The sequence below is a fragment of the Pezoporus wallicus genome, unplaced genomic scaffold (assembly GCF_028554395.1).
Source record: "Pezoporus wallicus isolate ANWC-B61680 ecotype Strahan unplaced genomic scaffold, APGP_CSIRO_Pwel_v1 contig_13622, whole genome shotgun sequence".
Lineage (NCBI taxonomy): Eukaryota > Metazoa > Chordata > Aves > Psittaciformes > Psittacidae > Pezoporus > Pezoporus wallicus.
In genome coordinates, this window is record NW_026636904.1 from 161,149 (window position 1) to 181,165 (window position 20,017).

A 20,017-nucleotide genomic window follows, 5' to 3' on the forward strand; every position below is an offset into this window, starting at 1 on the left:
TTTGGATGGAGCTGCAGGAGGCTGCTCCTCCAGGTGCAGATGAATTCAGGGGAGCTGCTGCCCAACCGAGAACCCCCAAAAGCTGAATGTGTCCCCAAAGCATGGCCCCAAATGCTGGAGCAGAGAGCAAGAGCAAGCCACAGCCCCAAGCATGAGCACTTGCACCCTCCTGCCCTCTCCAGCTCCATGGTGCTGGCTCTCCTGTGCAGCTGAAACCACTGTGGCCCTAGAGAGGGATGCAGGCAGTCTCTGTGGATGCTAGACCCTGACTGTGGCCACCATATCCCTTCCTATTCCTCATCTGCTTCGCTAGGGTTGGCCCTGCGTCCTGGGAATCATTCCCATGTCCCGGTTAATCAGTGTAATGAGTGGAGATGCATCACTGCAACTTAACCAAGCTACACTGCTGGTGTTGGCAGGCTGGGCACAGTGGGGATGAACAAAGGGGGGCTCTCCATGGCCCCCATACTGGGAGTACTGGGATCCTTTGGGCATCACTGGTGGGGAACGAGGGATGAGGAGAGCGCAGCAGCGACCCCCTGCATCCCCTCGTCCTTCTCCCCAGCACTGAGCAGAGCGGGCTCAACAACCAGGCACCGACACCACGGGCACAGGCTCATCCCGTCGCCCGTGTGCTCCTAGTGCGGCTCCATCTGGCTCCATCTGCTTCCACCCGGTCTCGGCTGGACCAAATGTGGGTCGAGGCGAGCGTGGGTGACACACCGTGGTGCGGCCGGAGAGCAGCTGATCCCCCCGGGCTGCGCCGGGATTAACAAGCTGCCGCCGAGCTGGCGCGGGGATCGTCTCCTGCGAAAGGTTCCCTTGCAGGGGATTACGGATAATGCATCTGGAGCCGCACTCGCTCATCCAGGTCTGTGATTTATCTCAAAATCAAATTCTGGTAATCTCCCCTGCCATCTGGCCTCCGCGGACACGGGGATATAGAGATCCATCCCCGCCGAGCATCGTCCCTGACCCACCATGGGGAGGGCAGAGTGGGCTGTGGGGCTCCCTGAGGGCAGAAGGTACCCCAAGGAGCCTTTTTGGGTGCATATGTGCCAGGATGCGAGCAGGACGCAGAGAGCTCAGCCCCTTGCAGGGATGCTCCGTGTCCCTGTGTCCCCACGCATCCATAGGTGCCAGGATGCAGGCAGGACCAGCGAGCTCAGCCCCTTAAGGAACACAGGCAGTAGGGAGGTGATGGGGAGGAGGAAGTGACCCCTGCGCTGCCCAGGGGACATGCCGGAGGCAGGGATGCCCCAGCCCCAGCGGGGAAGGCAGAAGGAGGCACGATGCATCCTTTCCCTTGGCAGGGAGGCTGGAGGGTGGCCCGGGGGGGCCGGGTCCCCCTGCGCTCCCCTCCCCGCCCTTCATTCCCAGCTCATTAAGGCTCTCCCATTATTCTGACATTTGTGCGCGTCACGTACCGGGAAGAAGTAATTTACTTAGAAGAAATTAAAAGTTCATTTTAATTGAGCGCACACTGCAGTATGCAAATGCGGGGCGCATTATGTACACTGATGCAGAGACAAAGGCTGTAATCAACTGTTAACCCTCTGCAAGCCAGCCCCACGCCTCGAGGCAGCACTCGCACAGCTCCGGCCATGCCAGAGACCCCATCCCCACATGTGGGGTGTCCCCCAGCCGTATGGCTCCATGACCTGGTGGCATGTGTAGGTGCAGGATAAACCCCTTGTGCATCTCTGTATGCCAGCTCGGATGCAGGAGCCAGAACGGGATGCCAGCGATGGATGCTGTTCCCCAAATCGCTGTGATGGCTCCAAGCCAGTGAGACAGGGTGCATGGTTGGGGCAGGGACTCTCTAAGGATGACTAAGCCTTTTTGGGGAGCCCAGATGAGATGCGGATGGAGATTCAAAGCCCAAGTGAGTTGGGGATGTATGTCCAAAGGCCAAAATATGGCTTGTGGCTTTGGATTTGAGGGTGGTTGCAGATGTGATGAGCCCACAATATTTGCAGCATCCTGTTGCCCAGGAGTTCCTCAGTTGCTTTTTATTTTTCTTTTAGGCTTTTCTCCCTTTTATTTTTACTTTTTTTTTTTTTACTACCTGTCAGACCTGAGATTTTTTAATAGCAGTGCAAATAGAACTGGTTCACAGATGTGAGATGACAGCCCGCTGCAGGAGACAGACAAATTACCTCCATCCTCGCCTCAAGATGCCCACAGACTCCCAAACAAAGAGAGATGGTGGGAAGGGTTCGATGTGTAGAGAGTTGTCAGTGCTCAGCAGGCTGCCCACATTACTCCATGGGTGCTTTGGGGGTGTGCATCGTGTCTGTGGGCATCCCATCCACACCAATGCCATTGCAAAAGGCCTGTTGGGGGTGGCATATGTGAACATCCAACATTGTATTATGGGTGGGTGATGCTAAAAAGCAAGGGGGGGGGGGGGGGAACACGGACACAGAGCTGTTCCCTTGGAGGTGGCACACTGAGGGGGTCCAGATGCTCTTGGCATGGACCCAGCCACCCATTTGCAGGAGGGGTGATGCTGTCGGGCATCCCTGCCCCTGGCACCCTTTGCCAAGGGTGTGAGGGACAGACCCAGGGTGGACCCTGACACCTTGGGGTATGGGTGATGATGGCACTTTTGACCCCAGAGCCGCATGGGAGGGCTGCACCTTGGACCTGGTACCTCCGCCTTGGCCACCCTTTGCCTACCTGGTGCTCCCAGCAGGAAAGGCAACCAGGGTGGTCTCGTTGGAGGGAGGATTTAATTGCTGCCGTTGTAACCTTTGCATCCCATCCCATGTGCCGGCTGAGCGCCCGGCTCCACAGCTCCAGATGGCACCCGGGAAAGAGTTAAGTCCGCTGTGATCAACAGCAAGAAGCAAGTGGTAAACAGTTTTTCTCTCCCTCTACTAAATTAATATGCAAATTCCCCCTCCCCAACTCTCTCCTCTCCCCCCCCCCCCTTGCTTCGAAATTAGCGAGGTAGAATGCTTGGGCTAATTATGCATTCAAACGAGCAGGCTTCGTTAATGTGGCACTAAGAGGAGCCTGAAAATGATTGTGAGACGATGAAATTGAAATTGGAGCACGGCACTTCTAATGCATCTGGAGTCACTCTTGCATGCCCCAGCAGATGTAACCTGGCAGTGACCGGCAGCACCGATCACCCTGTCTGTGCCCGGGCACCCACAGCACCCACAGCACCTTCCTCCTGCTTCTTGCCTCCTGCTCTGAAACCAACTGGTTATAAGGTTTCCCAGCCACATTCCCAACCCAAGGATGGAGCTGAGTACTGTGTACCCAGAGCTCCCAGCCTGGGGACTTCGGTGGGCTCATGCAGGTCCTGGCTGGAGATGCCACTGTAATCCTCCATCCTCCCTTGGTCTGTAGCATTCTCCTCCCCAGGTTGGATCCTGGCCCCTGAGGCAGCCATCCAGGCCTCAGTGTGTTTGGTAAAGCTCCATGTGTACTGGTGTTTGAATGGATAAACCTCCTCCTTTGCCTGGACATGCTCTTGGCAGTGTTGAAACCCAGTGGCTACAGAGGCGTTGTAGTGGGGTTCCCATCCTTGTCACCACATCCCAGCAGGTCGGCAGGTTGGGTGCATGGCAGTTGTTGGTGCATCGAGCAAGTACCAGACTGGTGGCACATCCACATCTACCGCGTTGCACAGCCCAAATCATGAACTCCCATCCTAGGACTGTCCCATGACAGGGCCGGTAGGCACAGCAGCACCAGGGACCAGGTAGGGGTGTCTCCATTCAGCATCCTTCTCCCATGGGGCTGGGGATCTGCAGAGGCAAAAGCAGGACACAAGTCTGAGGGTGACAAGACAAGTCAGGGAGATGTTTTGTGCTGGGGATAAGCAGCTGTGGGCTGCAACAAACACGTGGGATGATGAGGGATTTATGGGTATCACCAGCTCAGGATGCCACCATCCTCAATCTCCCCTGGGCTAACTGCTCACTGCTGTCTGCACAGGCTTGGGTTCAGCCACACTAAGCCCAGTTTCTCATGAGACCAAGCAGCAGCCTTGACCCAGCAGCTGCAGTGGGACCAGACCCCCCCCAGCAGGCAGCAGAGACGGATCTTGGTGTTAAATATTCATCAGAGGTGTGGATTTTACTGGAATCATGCATTAAGCACACTTTGCAGCGTGGTCCCAGTAGCTGTGGCATGCTATGGTGGGCGGAAGGTGGTGAGGAAGGAAGACGGATGCTCTGGAGGAGGCTGCAGAGCCATAAGCCAGCTGCACTGTTAGTAATCAGTGAGGATCTACAGACTTCAGGCACTCAACAACTAGGAATAAATAGAAGAAATAACTAGACAAGGAGATGAATAGTCCCCCACAAAGGAGGGGAAGGAAGCAGGGATGCAGACCCTGGATGAGATGGTCCCTTGGAGTGGGGTGGGTGTGCTATGGTACAGTTTGGTCCAGAAGGATGCTGAGCACCCTGGAGGGATGTTGAGCATCCCAAAGGGATGCTGGGCACCCTGTAGTGATGTCAAGCACCCCAGAGGGATGCTGAGCGCTCCCGAGGTCACACCTTCACAGAGGAGGCCATTAGGCTCAGAGCAAGCAGCCTTCCCCATGGTGTGCATGGGCAAGGGCTGGGTGAGAGCAGCCCATGGGCTCTGCTCCACAGCGTGCCCCAGGGCTGGGGCTGGCTTGTAGAGGGGGTTGTTTTCCCCCTCTCTCTGGTAATTTTTCCCTCTGACTATGATGCATAGCGGTGCTAATTCGGCACGTTGCCATTAATTCCAGCACAGCTGCTGCTCTCTCCCTCAAGGCATTTCGCTAATACTCAGCTTCAGAGCCTCTCAGCAAATTAACATCATTTGTTCTGCAGAACATGTTTTATTTCTACACTACATGCATAGCTTATTACTTCACCAGAAATTTGGGGTGTGCAGGAGGCAGTGCCAGCAGGCATGGCCCTCCAGAGCAAGCCCTGCTCCCCACCTTGCCATGCTTGTCCCCAGGCAGGAGCAGGGACATCGTGGCACAATCCCCCATGTGCCCCCTTGCACTGCCATGGCTGACCTGAGCTGGAGCTGCAGGTATTTCCTCCCAGTACCAGGATGCTCCAGTGCTGTCAGTGCAGCCCAGGCTGGTGATGTGATGTGGGATGGTGGCAATGTGCTGGATCAGTCGCTGGCTGGCATCTCCCGAATCCCCTTGGCTTGACACAACACCCTGGTGCAGAGGGATGTTCCCATGTTTATGGACAGTGGTGACAAGAGGTCCAAGGGGGGCAGCACTGCAGCATCAGGCACTCAGCACCTAGAGCAGGGAGCCCCAGAGGTGGCTGTGGCAGAGATGTGTTCCCCCATTCCCAGCCAGCACAGCAAACCTGTAGCCCAGCATCCTCCTTCCGCCCCCATGGCCACCCTGTGCCCACCCTTCCCTCCTTGGGTTATCAATCAGATCCTGGAGCTGTGGTGTCACAAGCTGTGCAGGGTGTCCTGAGCTGGGCAGGGTGTCCTGCCCACCACCAGACAAACCACACCACCCGCTGGTGATAATTTCAGGTCTTCCGCTTTGATTAAGGTTATTTAAGCTTTTTACCGAAACATAAAACCTGATTGTTTGCATAAACAACCTAATTGGATTATAGTGCACAGCATCGCTAATGCTGTGGGCTGGCTGGGTGCCGGCAGCAGCGCCAGGGCCGCACTGGCAAAGAGGGCCTCCACCTCTGCCCTTCCTGGTGTGGTTTTGGCAAGGGGGGGGTGAGACACCTCAGTGCCCCATGTTGGGGTGTGCGTCCACTCACCACCCCTCTCAGCCATCCACGGACCCTGCCTTGGGGTGGGTGATGGCCTTGAGGGCACACCAGCATCCCCAGCCCATGGCTCTGCGTGTGCCCTTGGCAATGTAAGGAGAGAGGGGATGAAGCCCCTGCTCCGGCACTGCCTGCGGGAGGAGGAAGAGGAAGGAGGAGCAGCGGAAAGGTGCTGAGCGGGAAGCATGGGCCGGGACCCCGGCGGGGATGGCTTTGCAGGAATGCTGCCTGCACAGCGTTTCCATGGCTGGGAGCTGCAGAAGGCTTTCATGGCAAAAGGCGGAGAGGCTCCATGAATATTTCATTAGGAAAGCAATGTGGTGTGCTGCAGAGAACATCTGGCTGGAGTCCCTGGAGACCCCTGCCTTGTGCAGGAAGCAGGAACTGTGAAATACGGAGGAAAACGGGGGAGAGCGGGAGATGGGGGGAGCGTTCTGTAACACGGAGAGCATTCCTGCCCCAGCCCTGCAATGGGAAGTATGGGGCAGGCAAAGGGCTTTGTGGTCCCATGAATAGCGGCCCCAGGAGGTTTGAATGAGGTGGAGGGGCTGCGGTGGTGCCATTCAGCTGCTGGAGGCACCTTTTCCAATCCTTCTCCATGGGATGCTTGTGGACCAGGCTGCAGCATGGTCTGTCCCTCACAAGCAGGGTGCTGTGTTTAATCCCAGTATCTGATGCAGGAATGGGAAGAGCTGCTCCTCCAGCTTGGATTCATGATGCATGGGCTGGCTGTGAGAGCCAGGCATGGACCAGTCTGTCTAGTGATGCTTGAGCATGGGACAGGATGTGATGGGACAGGCCAGCTCCTCTTGCCTTACTGCACACCACTCCCAGGAAGATGCTGATGCCCTCAAAGTTGGATGCTGGGACCCCTGCCATGGCAGGCAATGGGTGCTGGGGTCAGGTACCCTGAGGGAGGTTTGTCCTCATGGTGCTGGTGCAGCGAGGACATCCCTGGGCACAAGAGTGCTGCTTGGGAACAGGCCGGGTCCTTCAGTGGTGCAGAGCAGCAGGGAAGAGCTGGGTGATGCTGGGGCTCAGCATTGCCAACATCTCTCTTTCCCTGAGTTCAGTGCCAGCTCCTTCCCCCGGTGCCAGCCAGGTTTGATGTCTGGGGTCCTGGCCAGAGTCCCTTGCCTTCACATGGGTTCCAGCAGAGCTGTGAAGCCACAGTGCTCCCGGCACACTGGTGTCCACCGCTGGCTCCAGCGCTGCTCCTGCACTGACCTGGACCAGCACACGGCCGCACCAGTGCTGCTGGACTGAAGCTCTGCCCTGCACCCCTCATCCCCATCCCCAAGGCTCCCAACACGCACCCGCACCCCCAACAACCCGCTGCCATGTGCCCTGTATTGTGCGGCTCATGGCCACAGGACCATGAGCTTCCCGGTGCCCCGCACCTCCTCTTCCTCCCCACCATGGTGTTGGGTGCGGAGGGCTCTTTGTCCACCCTCCCTTTCTCCCTTCTCTCCCAGCCACCCCTTGCCCCAGGCTCGGCTCTGTTGCAGCTCTGGTGTGGGAGCAGGGGATGGATCCCATGTGCCAGCCCTGCCATCAGCAGGACTCTGGCTCACGCCGCCCCTGCCTGTGCCCGGCACAGCTCCCGGCACCGCCGCCGCCGGCAGACAAAGCCCAACCAGACAAAGCTGCGACCTCCCTCGCGGCCCCTGCGTGTGCGGCCAGGCGACGGCAAATCCCCCCTTGCAGCCGTTATCCGAGCCCAGCCGGCATCCAGAGCCCGTCCCTGCCCATGGCAGGCAGCGGGTGCAGGCAGCCGAGGGCAGGCCACAGGCAGGAGCGCAGTGGGACGGCCACAGAGGCCGCAGGCAGCCTGCACCGGGCTGAGCCAGCCGGGATGCGCAGCCCCGGCAGCGGACACATGCACGCACACGCAGCCTTTAGAACGAAGGCAAATACCTCTCTCCGCTCTGGCTCCACCGTCTGCCACCCGTCCTGCCTTGGCCATGCCGTGCCGCTGCCACGCTGCCTGTCCTCCATGTGTCTCGCGCCAGGACGGGCTGCCAGACCCTCCTCTCTTCGCCGTGGCGGGTTTTGGCCCCTCGCTGCCTGCTGGCGCCTTGGCAGCGGCAGCCTCGCCGCTCCCGCGATGGCATGTGTCCATTAGTTGTTTTTTTTCCTCTCTCCCTCTCACAATCCGTCCTCCCCAGCCTTCTCCGCCGGTGCCTCCGGAGCCGCTCACGGTGCCAGCTCGCAGGGAAATTGGCAGCGAGCGCGGCGCAGGGATCCTCCCGCAGCTGACGGAGCCCCACCAGGCACAGGCAGCCCTTCTGCCAGCCACCAGCCTTGGCACGGGGGGCCGGGGGGCTGCTGGCGCTTGGCAGCCCTTCCCCGGCACTGCGCGCCCCAGCCACCACCGTGGCTCTGCTGCCAAAAGCCAAACAAGGGGGAGGAAAAGGGGAAAACGGCAGGGGAATGAGCTGGCTTCGCCGTGCCCGGTGGCGGGGAACCTGCCAGGGGCTCGCTGCGGGCAGCTGGGTGACGTCCTCGTCCCGCAGTGAGGGCTCGGGAGCCTGGACACTGTGCTGGCATCGCATGGAGAGGCTCAGCTCTGTCCGTGTCCGCTCGTGCCCCCATCCCAGACAGGAGAGCCCATGCCAGGGATGGCAAGCGCCGATGCAGATCGGCTCAGGGATGCTGCGTGGCAAGCACGGCTCTGGCAGACACACCTCTTACCCAGCATCCGTCTGATGCGTAGGGAGGCCCGGGAAATTGGGAAGGGGAGAGCGGAGGAGGGACTTCTGGCAATGGGTGGGTGGTTTTGGGGTGCCCCCCGGCCGTTTGTCACTGTACGGCCGTGCACTCAGCCTTGTGCGACACAGCGTGCCCACCCCATGCCAAAACCCTGGCCCCAGTGGTGCAGTCATGCCATGGCTCCATCCTGGCCAGCCATTGGCATTGCAGCCATTCCTGCCTTTCCTGCTTTTCTTCCCCAGATTCCTGGTCTTGGTGATTTTCTGAAGGAAGAAGCTGGAATGTGGCTTGAGCACCCATTGTAGTGCAGGGTCTCCCAGCACTGATGCCGTAGGAGGGTCCCCAAGGCCAAGGAACACTGGTGGGGACAGCCAGGCATGAGGCAGGAGCAGGCTGCCAACCCAGCACCCGGCTCAGCTTCACCCAAAGTAAGTCATATAGACCTACTGAGAGCTGCAGGGGTGCTGGGACTGCTCCACTGCCCTCTCCCCAGCCCCATGGCACATCCCCATGGCACGGCCTGGTGGGGCAGAGCACCAGGAGCACCAGTCAAGGAGCCATCGCGCAGAGACCTGCCTGCCATCACCGTTTAACAGGTTTACCCACTAATCAGGGATACCTTTAATAGGGTTGGCAGAAAACACCAGAAGCCTTGCATGGGGCAGGATGGGCTGTGCATGGGTCACACTGGCCTCATCCCAGACTCCAGCCATGCTCTGGCTACGCAATGGAACTTCCCATCCTGAGAGCAGGGATGCAGCAGCTCCTGGGATGGTGCTGACAATCTGCACCATAGGAAGAGCCTGGAGTGCCCCTCTGCCCGTGCTCCCGTGGCCCGGCCTGCCTGTGTCACACGTGTGCCTGCCATTTCCTCAAATAAGCAGCTAATCTCCATCAATCATAATTTTGTGCAATTATCATAATAGGGCCATTTTGCACTTATCCTCGCCACGTGACGCAGGAGGCACTTACAGCTCTACTTCACGCCGAGTGTCTCCGAGCTGCTCCCATCCTCGGGGAGTCCCGAAGGCAATTGCATCCCCTGCAAGCCCCCAAGGACAGATTTGTCCCTTGCTACTGCAGTGTGGGCAGTGGCTCCAGCAGCAGATGCTCATGCGGGCAGGATGCAGGCATAGGGGGCAGTAGCAGGAACCTGTCCCCTTGATTGTGCCCTCTAACCACTGCAGCAGCAGCACAGGGGTTAAACCACGAAACGGGGACAGTTAATCCGGTTTCTCCCACCATATGGAACTAGCAATCTCCCAGTTGTGCTGATGCCATGCGTGTGGTGGGGGGCATGGCCAGCAGCCCCAGCTCTGACCCCCCAACAGCCAAGGGGGGAGCAGATTAGGGGGGCTGGGAGGCCCAAGGGCTGTGTTTGAGAGATTAAGTACTGGCAGATGGATGGAGATCAAATGTTTCACTCCACCTTGTTTACTATTCCCTCTTTAGCAGCAGTCAGGGACCCTGGCACAGGATCTGGTTCTGTCCCCCCTTGGGTTGGGTCAGGACAAGGCTGGCGACATGGTACCCACATCCATGGGGTGTCCCAGCGGGGATGGATGGGATCTTCTCTCGCTGCTCTCCATCCTCACCCCAAGCAGTGCCATGGAAGCAGCTCCTGGTATCCCCATCCCATCCTACCACAGAACAGGGACTTGTAGCAAACACCAGTCATGGTGCTCACCCCGAGCATCAAGCTCCCCATAACCCAGTGGTGTTTGTGGTGTTTACACCACAGTAGTAATTACTTTCTTCTTCTTTTTTTTCTTTTTAACAAACGCGGATGTTGCCAGAAGTAAACTGTAATGTAATAAAAGCTTTCTGCTGGATCCATAATTAATCAGTGAGCTGTGTAAGGCAGGGGGGAGCAAGCAGAAAACCCTCCTGCTGGCATCATCTGTGGGGCTCGTCCCTAGCTGGGAGGGAGGCAGGAAGCTGCGGTGGCAGCCTGGGGACAGCCCAGTGTCCTGGGGACCACTGTAGCATCCCCATGAGCCCAGCGGAGTCCATGGACAGGCAAGACTGCAGTGTACCCAGCTCTGTTTTTGTGGTGTCCAGCAGCCGCAGGCACTGTGTGTTTTGCTCCCAGCTGTGATGGCACATCTGGACTGACCCCTCTGTGATGCAGCGTCCCCACCACCCTGGTATGGAGAGCAGGGCTGGGCACTGAGCAGCCACAAACCTGCTGCATAAACCATAACCTGCTTCACCAGCACCTGGCCGTGCTTGGCACTGCCAGAGCAGCTCCCTCCCTTCCATCCCCCGGGATGGATGGCGGTGGCCGGGTGCTGCTTGCAGCCAGGGCTGAGCATCATCTCCGGGGACGTGGCTGACTCCAGATGGCCACTGGGCACCAGGTGCCGGCGCGGCAGAGGGTGGCTCGGGGTGGACATCTGCTGTTCACACAGCCAGCTGGCCTGGCAGCCTGCATGGCCAAGGGGGAGCAGGGCCCGTCACCCCCCCCTTCGGGCTGGGTCCCTGCACAGCCTGGAGGAGCTGTAGGCACAGAGGAGCATCCTGCTTGGTGCATGCACCGGTGGCTGTCACAGCCCTGTTGCCCCCATCCTGTGCACCCTGTCCCCACCAGCGCCTGGACCACGGCAGGGATGATGTCCCTGTATGCAGCATCCCCCAGATGGGGTTAATCCCTGCAGCCTGCAGGGACAGGGGATGCCGGTGGCAGGTGGTAAGAGCAAAAAGGAGAATGGAAAGAGGCGGTGGCAGGGCTGGGGTGGGTGGTGGTGGAGCCAGGCAGATCTGCACTGCAGCACATGGGCACAGAGTGAGCTGCGAGATGGGTGCTCGCTGATGTCAGGGGCTGGCCCAGAGCTCCTGGGTGTGCTGGGTCCCTCTTGCAGCAGCTCTGAATGGAGAAGCTGTGCAACGGGGAAGCATGGAAGAGGAGAGAGCCATGCAACAGGGAGGGAGATGAGCAGTGGGGAGCCATGCAATAGCCATACAATGGGGAGGGAGCTGTACAACAATCGTGCAATAGGGAACTGAGCAGTGGCTATGGTGCTGTGCAACACAGAATGAGCCACGCAGTGGGAAGCAGCGTCACGGGGATGGGGCTGTGCAACAGCAAAGTAGCCTTGGGCAGCCATGCAATGGGGAAGGTAGCTGTGCAACAGGGAGCCATGCATTGGGAAGAGGGAAATGGGGAGCTGTGCATTGGGAGGATGTGTGATGGGAGGGAGCTGAGGAATGGCGATGCAATGGAGAGCCAGGACAGAAAGCTGCTGCAGGGCCTATTCTCCACCCGGTGAGCTCTGCACCAGTGACACCGGCATTGCTCTCGCTCCTTGCTTTCCCACCTAGAAGAGCAATTGTGTGCAACCCCTGCAGCACCCGCTCCCAGTCATCCTGCAGCACAGCACACACAGCATGAGCGTACGGCTGAGCCGCATCCGAGCACAGCACGGGATGTCCCTGCAGCCAGGATGGGGGGACTGGGATGCAGCTGGGATGGGAAGGGAGCATGGTGCTACCGGGGAGGTCCAAATGAGCTGCAGTGTGCCACCATGGTGAGCCCAGGATGTCTCTGTCCCACAATGTCTCTGTTCCACAATGTCCCTGTCTCACAATGTCCATGTCCCACAGTGTCTCTGTCCCAGTGTCTCTGTCCCACAGTGTCTCTGTCCCACACTGTCTCTGTCCCACAATGTCTCTGTCCCAGTGTCTCTGTCCCACACTGTCTCTGTCCCACAGTGTCTCTGTCCCACAGTGTCTCTGTCCCACAGTGTCTCTGTCCCACAACGTCTCTGTCCCACAATGTCCGTGTCCCAGAACGTCTCTGTCCCACAACGTCTCTGTCCCACACTGTCTCTGTCCCACACTGTCTCTGTCCCGCAGTGTCTCTTTCCCACACTGTCTGTGTCCCAGAGTGTCTCTGTCCCACAATGTCTCTTTCCCACACTGTCTCTGTCCCACACTGTCTCTGTCCCACACTGTCTCTGTCCCACAATGTCCGCGTCCCACAATGTCGCTGTCCCACAACGTCTCTGTCCCACAGTGTCTCTGTCCCACAATGTCTCTGTCCCACAGTGTCTCTGTCCCACAGTGTCTCTGTCCCACACTGTCTCTGTCCCACAATGTCTCTGTCCCACAATGTCTCTGTCCCACAGTGTCTCTGTCCCACAATGTCTCTGTCCCACAGTGTCTCTGTCCCACACTGTCTCTGTCCCACAACGTCTCTGTCCCACACAGTCTCTGTTCCAGTGTCTCTGTCCCACACTGTCTCTGTCCCACAATGTCTCCGTCCCACAATGTCTCTGTCCCACAATGTCTCTGTCCCACAGTGTCTCTGTCCCACAATGTCTCTGTCCCACAGTGTCTCTGTCCCACACTGTCTCTGTCCCACACTGTCTCTGTCCCACACTGTCTCTGTCCCACAATGTCCGCGTCCCACAATGTCGCTGTCCCACAACGTCTCTGTCCCACAGTGTCTCTGTCCCACAATGTCTCTGTCCCACAGTGTCTCTGTCCCACAGTGTCTCTGTCCCACACTGTCTCTGTCCCACAATGTCTCTGTCCCACAATGTCTCTGTCCCACAGTGTCTCTGTCCCACAATGTCTCTGTCCCACAGTGTCTCTGTCCCACACTGTCTCTGTCCCACAACGTCTCTGTCCCACACAGTCTCTGTTCCAGTGTCTCTGTCCCACACTGTCTCTGTCCCACAATGTCTCCGTCCCACAATGTCTCTGTCCCACAATGTCTCTGTCCCACAGTGTCTCTGTCCCACAATGTCTCTGTCCCACAGTGTCTCTGTCCCACACTGTCTCTGTCCCACAACGTCTCTGTCCCACACTGTCTCTGTCCCAGTGTCTCTGTCCCACAATGTCTCTGTCCCACACTGTCTCTGTCCCACAACGTCTCTGTCCCACACTGTCTCTGTCCCAGTGTCTCTGTCCCACAATGTCTCTGTCCCACACTGTCTCTGTTCCAGTGTCTCTGTCCCACACTGTCTCTGTCCCACAATGTCTCTGTCCCACACTGTCTGTGTCCCACACTGTCTCTGTCCCACACTGTCTCTGTTCCAGTGTCTCTGTCCCACACTGTCTCTGTCCCACAATGTCTCTGTCCCACACTGTCTCTGTCCCACACTGTCTCTGTTCCAGTGTCTCTGTCCCACACTGTCTCTGTCCCACAATGTCTCTGTCCCACACTGTCTCTGTCCCACAATGTCTCTGTCCCACACTGTCTCTGTCCCACACTGTCTCTGTCCCACACTGTCTCTGTCCCAGTGTCTCTGTCCCACAATGTCTCTGTCCCACACTGTCTCTGTCCCACACTGTCTCTGTCCCACAATGTCTCTGTCCCAGTGTCTCTGTCCCACACTGTCTCTGTCCCACAATGTCTCTGTCCCAGTGTCTCTGTCCCACACTGTCTCTGTCCCAGTGTCTCTGTCCCACACTGTCTGTGTCCCACACTGTCTCTGTCCCACACTGTCTCTGTCCCAGTGTCTCTGTCCCACAATGTCTCTGTCCCACACTGTCTCTGTCCCAGTGTCTCTGTCCCACAATGTCTCTGTCCCACACTGTGTCCCACACTGTCTCTGTCCCACACTGTCTCTGTTCCAGTGTCTCTGTCCCACAATGTCTCTGTCCCACACTGTCTCTGTCCCACACTGTCTCTGTCCCACACTGTCTCTGTCCCAGTGTCTCTGTCCCACAATGTCTCTGTCCCACAATGTCTCTGTCCCACACTGTGTCTGTCTCACAGTGTCTCTGTCCCACAATGTCTCTGTCCCAGTGTCTCTGTCCCACAATGTCTCTGTCCCACACTGTCTCTGTCCCACACTGTCTCTGTCCCACACTGTCTCTGTCCCACACTGTCTCTGTTCCAGTGTCTCTGTCCCACAATGTCTCTGTCCCACACTGTCTCTGTCCCACACTGTCTCTGTCCCACACTGTCTCTGTACCAGTGTCTCTGTCCCACAATGTCTCTGTCCCACACTGTCTCTGTCCCACACTGTCTCTGTTCCAGTGTCTCTGTCCCACAATGTCTCTGTCCCACAACGTCTCTGTCCCACACTGTCTCTGTCCCACAATGTCTCTGTCCCACAACGTGTCTGTCCCACAATGTCTCTGTCCCACAATGTCTCTGTCCCAGTGTCTCTGTCCCACACTGTCTCTGTCCCACAATGTCTCTGTCCCACAACGTGTCTGTCTCACAGTGTCTCTGTCCCACAATGTCTCTGTCCCAGTGTCTCTGTCCCACACTGTCTCTGTCCCACAAAGTCTCTGTCCCAGTGTCTCTGTCCCACAATGTCTCTGTCCCACAATGTCTCTGTCCCAGTGTCTCTGTCCCACACTGTCTCTGTCCCACAAAGTCTCTGTCCCAGTGTCTCTGTCCCACAATGTCTCTGTCCCACAAAGTCTCTGTCCCAGTGTCTCTGTCCCACAATGTCTCTGTCCCACACTGTCTCTGTCCCACACTGTCTCTGTCCCACACTGTCTCTGTCCCAGTGTCTCTGTCCCACAATGTCTCTGTCCCACAATGTCTCTGTCCCACACTGTCTCTGTCCCACAATGTCTCTGTCCCAGTGTCTCTGTCCCACACTGTCTCTGTCCCACAATGTCTCTGTCCCAGTGTCTCTGTCCCACAATGTCTCTGTCCCACACTGTCTCTGTCCCAGTGTCTCTGTCCCGCACTGTCTCTGTTCCAGTGTCTCTGTCCCGCAATGTCTCTGTCCCACAATGTCTCTGTCCCACAACGTGTCTGTCTCACAGTGTCTCTGTCCCACAATGTCTCTGTCCCAGTGTCTCTGTCCCACACTGTCTCTGTCCCACAAAGTCTCTGTCCCAGTGTCTCTGTCCCACACTGTCTGTCTCACAGTGTCTCTGTCCCACACTGTCTCTGTCCCACAAAGTCTCTGTCCCAGTGTCTCTGTCCCACACTGTCTGTCTCACAGTGTCTCTGTCCCACACTGTCTCTGTCCCACAATGTCCGTGTCCCACACTGTCTCTGTCCCACAGTGTCTCTGTCCCACAGTGTCTCTGTCCCACACTGTCTGTCTCGCAGTGTCTCTGTCCCACAATGTCCGTGTCCCACAATGTCTCCGTCCCACAACGTCCCTGTCCCGCAGTGCCTGTGTCCCACCATGTCTGCCCCCCCAGGAGGTCCCACAGATCCAGGCCATGGGCGCACCCTTCCCTCCGCGGTACCAAACTCATCGATCGCTCCTCTCGACCAGCAACCACCTCCCCCCCGCCCGCGGTGTTCGTTTTGGGTCCAAATCTCCTTAAAACGGGTGAGGGGCAGAGCTTGGAAACGTTATTGCGCGGAACGCTGCGGCTGCCGGGCTTCGTTTCCGCCGGAGCGCGTTCGCGGCCGGAACGGTCCCCCGGTGCGTGGGGCCGCTGCCGCCAGGTGAGGCCCCGGCGGGGCTGCGGGAGGCGGCCCCGGGCCGCGGTGTCCGGGAGGGCCCGGGGCAGGGCCGAGCCGAGCCGCGCCGCTGCCTTTGGGCCCGGGTTCCCTCCCTGCGGGCCGCGCTGTCCCGCGGGGCCTGCGACGGGGGCGCGGCCGGAGGTGGTGGGTACTGGGGGGGGCGGGGGCGGATGTCGCCTCCCGGTGCCTTCATTAGGCTCGAAGTGAACGGGAATAAACGAGTCCTCCCGTCCGGGTGTGCAGGAGCGGGGCGTGGGGCGAGCAGCCGGGCTTGGTCTCGGTCTCGGTCTCTCCCTCCCGGTGTGTGCGGAGCCTGGTCTCCGGCACGGTGCTGCCGGTCTGTGCGGGTCAGGAATCACGGGAGAGGGGATTCCTCACGTCTGGAACTGTGAGGGGGGGGGAGCCGGAGGGGGGCAGCTCGGTCGGGGATGGAAGGAGGGTGGAGGGGGTCCTCGGTGAGGGATGAGGTGTGGGAGCCTCGCGGCTCCCATCTCCACTGCGCTTCCCGGTGGCGTTATGGTGCTGGGAGCTGGTGTGAGCGCCTCGGCTTGCTTCTTTAGCCGTGGGAGGGTGGGGGATTGAGCCTTCTCTTTGAAGACTGGTCTGTGCTGCTAGCACCTTCTGCCCAAGGGTCCTCTGACAAGCCTCGTACTCAGGGATGCTCTGGCAGTTTGTGCTGACGGTTATCCCCGAGCAGCAGGCAGGGTCGTGCGAACAGCCCCTGGTGCTGCCCTTTTCTGGGTGTCTAATCTACACACATGCAGTGCACAGTAGCTCCCTGAAGTCCATAAATGCGCAGGCCTGGCTGAAGGTGCCGCTGTTTATTGCTCCATTAAATCTGGACTGGTGCTGTGGGGAAAGGGGGATGATGTGATTTTTGGAAGGCGCTGTTCTGAAGCAGCAGCTAACACCTGCTCTGGAGCCATATGGGGAGCAGGGAGTACGCCAAGTGCACTTAGCCATGCTGGCCCGGAGCATGGCGTGATCCTGGCAAGCGATTGCTTCCAATTAATGCCCCTCTTAATGCTTGGGACATTAACATCTCACCAGTGGGCTGGCCTTGGGCAAGGGTTGGAGGAGGTGGTTCAGTTTAGGTTATGTATGGTGTTAGCTCTTCATGTTTTAGTCTCTACAGAGAAATGGAAAGATGTCATGTAAGCTTTGTCGTGACCTGCTTTGTTTTTTTCCATCCTGGTGGTGTATGTCATGAGTTCACATGGTTACCACGCTCCAGGTTTAAAACCTCTCTGTCCCCACAGATGTTTCCGCATGAAATAACAAGTTTTTCTTGCAGAAGCAGAAATTGAGGTCGATATGCAAAAGAAAATACATGCAAAGCCAGCGTCTGGCTGGAGAAATGCTCTGAATCATAGAATCAGACAGGTTGGAAAAGACCTTTAAGACCATCAAGTCCAACCATTACCCCAGAACAAGGTGGATGGGAGAGCCTGTGGGGCTTGCAACTACCTCTGTGCAGGAAAAAACAATTGCTGCTGTGTGTGGAGCCTGAGCTGGGTTAAGCCTTGTTCATCTCTTCCCTGCGTAGCTGCCAGTTGTCTATATCCTTTTGGTTCAGCTCCTCCCCATGGTGGGAAGCTGAGCTAGGAGGCTGTTGGAGTTGAGCTGCTCCACTGATAGGCGCTTATAAAAAGTTCTGTAAAAAGAAATATCAAGTCATTTGTGCCAGTGTCAAGGAAGCATCACATATGCTCTTGTGGTGTGAAGTTGTCATCCTTTGACTGTCTCCTCTTGTCATAGCATCTCTCTGGGGATACTTCAGTGTTTAATAGCAGCCATTAGATAGGCTGTGCAGTAAATCTCTTCCTCTCCTGCCTCAGTCCTGTGCTTTCCTCACTGCTTGCCTGTTGGTGTTGATGGCAGCCTCTGTATGCAGAGGGTGATTGTTCTTGCTGAGCTTCCAGCCAGAGCTCCACGCTCTATGCAGAGGGGGTTGGGATTTTTCTGGGGCATCTCCTCAGTTCTCTTAATTTATCAGTTCTTCCTCTCGTCTTTGGTATACCGGTGGTCTCCCCTGCAAAGTGTTCTTCTGAGGCTCCTATCTGCCTGTTACATTCTTATGGGTTTTGTGCTCTGAGTTAGCTTTTTCCCTGATGTTGCTGTGAGATGATCCAGGTGGTGTCCCAATATGATGACATGAAACTTTCCCTTTGAAAGGAGAGGGATAACGAAAAGACAGTTAAAGCACAAACGGCTGGTACTTCTCACCAATTATCACAAAAGCTTTTTGTCTAGCTTCTCCCATGAGCAGATGGGTTGATGTCATTGTGCTGTCTAAGCACACAGAATGGGTGACGTTTGTGCCAGTCGATGATCTTCCTGTAAAGGCTTTACTGGTGCTGGTACTCCTCAGCATTCCACTTTGGAGATTTAAATGCCCCTATGCATCATGTCACTGGTCTCTCTCCATCCAGGTTGGGGTGATGGTTGGGCTGGGCTCAGACCAAGCTCTGGCTGCCCGAGTGGAGCCTGGTGCTGTGGCTGAACTTGTCCTCATGCTGTTCCCAGCTCCAGGCACTGTTGGTACTTTCACAAGTGCTGTACCAAGCCCTGAAGTCAGCGTGTGTGTGGCTGTGCTTTCCTGCTGCTGTTTGCAGGGAAAACCAGCTGCTCCTTGTGGACAGGGCTCCTGCTGCCTGTGCCTGATCGGGAGCTGTTAACTACTTGGTCTGTCACATAAGAAAGCTTCTGAGCTGAAGCAGTGTTTATGATGGATGACCTGTCAGGTGTGAGGCTTTGCATGCTTTCCTGTACTTAGATGTGCTATTGCTGGAAGGAAAGCTTGTGTGCAGGAAACAATCCTCCACTGGGCTAAACCTCAGAGGCTTGGATTTTTGCTGCTTAACTCAAACCACAGAGCAAGGCTGCAGTTAACCAGAGTGGTGGAAAATGCAAGCTGAGAGCTAGGTACCATTGTAGTTATTTAATTTCTTTAAATGCTGGTCCCACTGTGTTAGAATGGCACCTCAGGTAACCCCTACTTAGTGTCCTAGTATTACTGATCGATGAAAATTGTTTTATAATTGAAGTAAGGCTGCTTTTTAGGCACACGGAGGCTTCTCAGGGAAGGGACCCTTGTCTCCTGTTCCATCTGGGTAGGGCCTAGTGCACTGGGAATGCAGCAGTCTGAAGCATAAACATTAATAATACAGTGGGTATTATTCAAATGAAGGCTGCCACTTTTCCTTTGTTGGAATAACACCCTGGGTAATTGCTGCACATACTTATCTGTTCCTATAATTGCTTTCTGCAGAATCACTTCAAAACAGGCAGTGCTGGCAGGATGCTGGTCTCCCTGCTCTTCCCCTTTCGCTGCCTCATCCGGGACTTGCCCCGTTGCAGATGGGGGCTGCATGGGCAGAAGAGGTCTGGCTGTCCCCACAGGGGTCTGCAAACTGCACGGGCATCCTGCGGCAGTGACGTTACCCCTGTCTTCACTAGGGCTTTGGCTTTTGGTGATAAAACTGCCATCATTGACCAAAATGGTGAGCACACTTACAGGGACCTTCTCAGCCAGAGTCTGCGCTTGTCCCAGGAGATCTGTAGAGCTCTGGAGTGCTCCAACAGGGACTTGAAGGAAGAGAGGATCTCATTTTTGTGTCCCAATGATGCCTCGTATGTGGTTGCCCAGTGGGCTTCCTGGATAAGTGGGGGCATAGCAGTGCCCCTTTACAAGAAGCACCCTGCACGGGAACTGGAGTATGTGATTCAGGACTCACAAAGCGCTCTAGTCATCGCAGCAGAGGAGTATGTGGGGAAAATAGCTTCTAGTGCTGAGAAGGTAGGAGTCCCTGTTCTGCCACTTCTTAAGTCTCATAGCGATGGATCAGCAACTCATGCACCAGTGGAGGAGGGTCCCTTGACAGCCTGCTCCTCGTGGAAAGACAGAGGAGCCATGATCATCTACACTAGTGGGACAACAGGAAGACCAAAAGGCGTCCTCAGCACCCATGAGAACGTGCAAGCTGTGGTGAGTGCTACTTTCCCTCTGCAGAGCTTGTGGTACATTACAGAGATCTTGGCCTTCAGAGGTGTTTTGTTGGTTGGAAACCCCAGAGAACAACACATTTTAGCACAGCTGTATTTCTACACAAGGCTGTGGGGCTGTGTCTTGAAAGCCCTCAGCATGTTTTAA

The 20,017-nt window shown here is 56.9% G+C and overlaps 2 protein-coding genes across 4 annotated transcripts in view; one reads left to right on the forward strand and one right to left on the reverse strand.

The window, feature by feature from the left end:
• The first annotated feature begins 609 nt into the window (after positions 1-609).
• ACSF3 (acyl-CoA synthetase family member 3) overlaps positions 610-20,017 on the forward strand; it is a 78,351-nt gene continuing 58,943 nt past the window's right edge. Inside the window, exons 1-2 of one of the 3 annotated variants that reach the window (XM_057402227.1) lie at positions 610-871; positions 19,136-19,852. In XM_057402227.1, coding sequence (XP_057258210.1) covers positions 842-871; positions 19,136-19,852 — 747 coding nt within the window. In that variant the 5' untranslated portion in view covers positions 610-841. Of the gene's footprint in view, positions 872-15,760; positions 15,847-19,135; positions 19,853-20,017 lie in introns of those variants that run through there. The other 2 variants (XM_057402228.1, XM_057402229.1) reach the window with 2 other exon arrangements.
• LOC130595469 (uncharacterized) lies at positions 6,586-8,713 on the reverse strand. The gene is made up of 2 exons (XM_057402230.1): positions 7,677-8,713; positions 6,586-6,986 (listed from the first exon to the last, which is right to left on the reverse strand). The coding sequence occupies exons 1-2, from the start codon at positions 8,312-8,314 to the stop codon at positions 6,899-6,901; spliced, it is 726 nt and encodes a 241-aa protein (XP_057258213.1). The 5' UTR covers positions 8,315-8,713; the 3' UTR covers positions 6,586-6,898.

What these genes read in the sequence shown, in the direction of transcription:
- LOC130595469 (XM_057402230.1), bottom strand. Translation starts at nt 8,314, where the DNA reads ATGCGATGCCAGCACAGTGTCCAGGCTCCCGAGCCCTCACTGCGGGAC. An exon ending in TGGAGCCAGAGCGGAGAGAG is followed by an intron (nt 6,987 to 7,676) that starts GTATTTGCCTTC and finishes GTGCTGGTCCAG; the next exon opens with GTCAGTGCAGGAGCAGCGCT.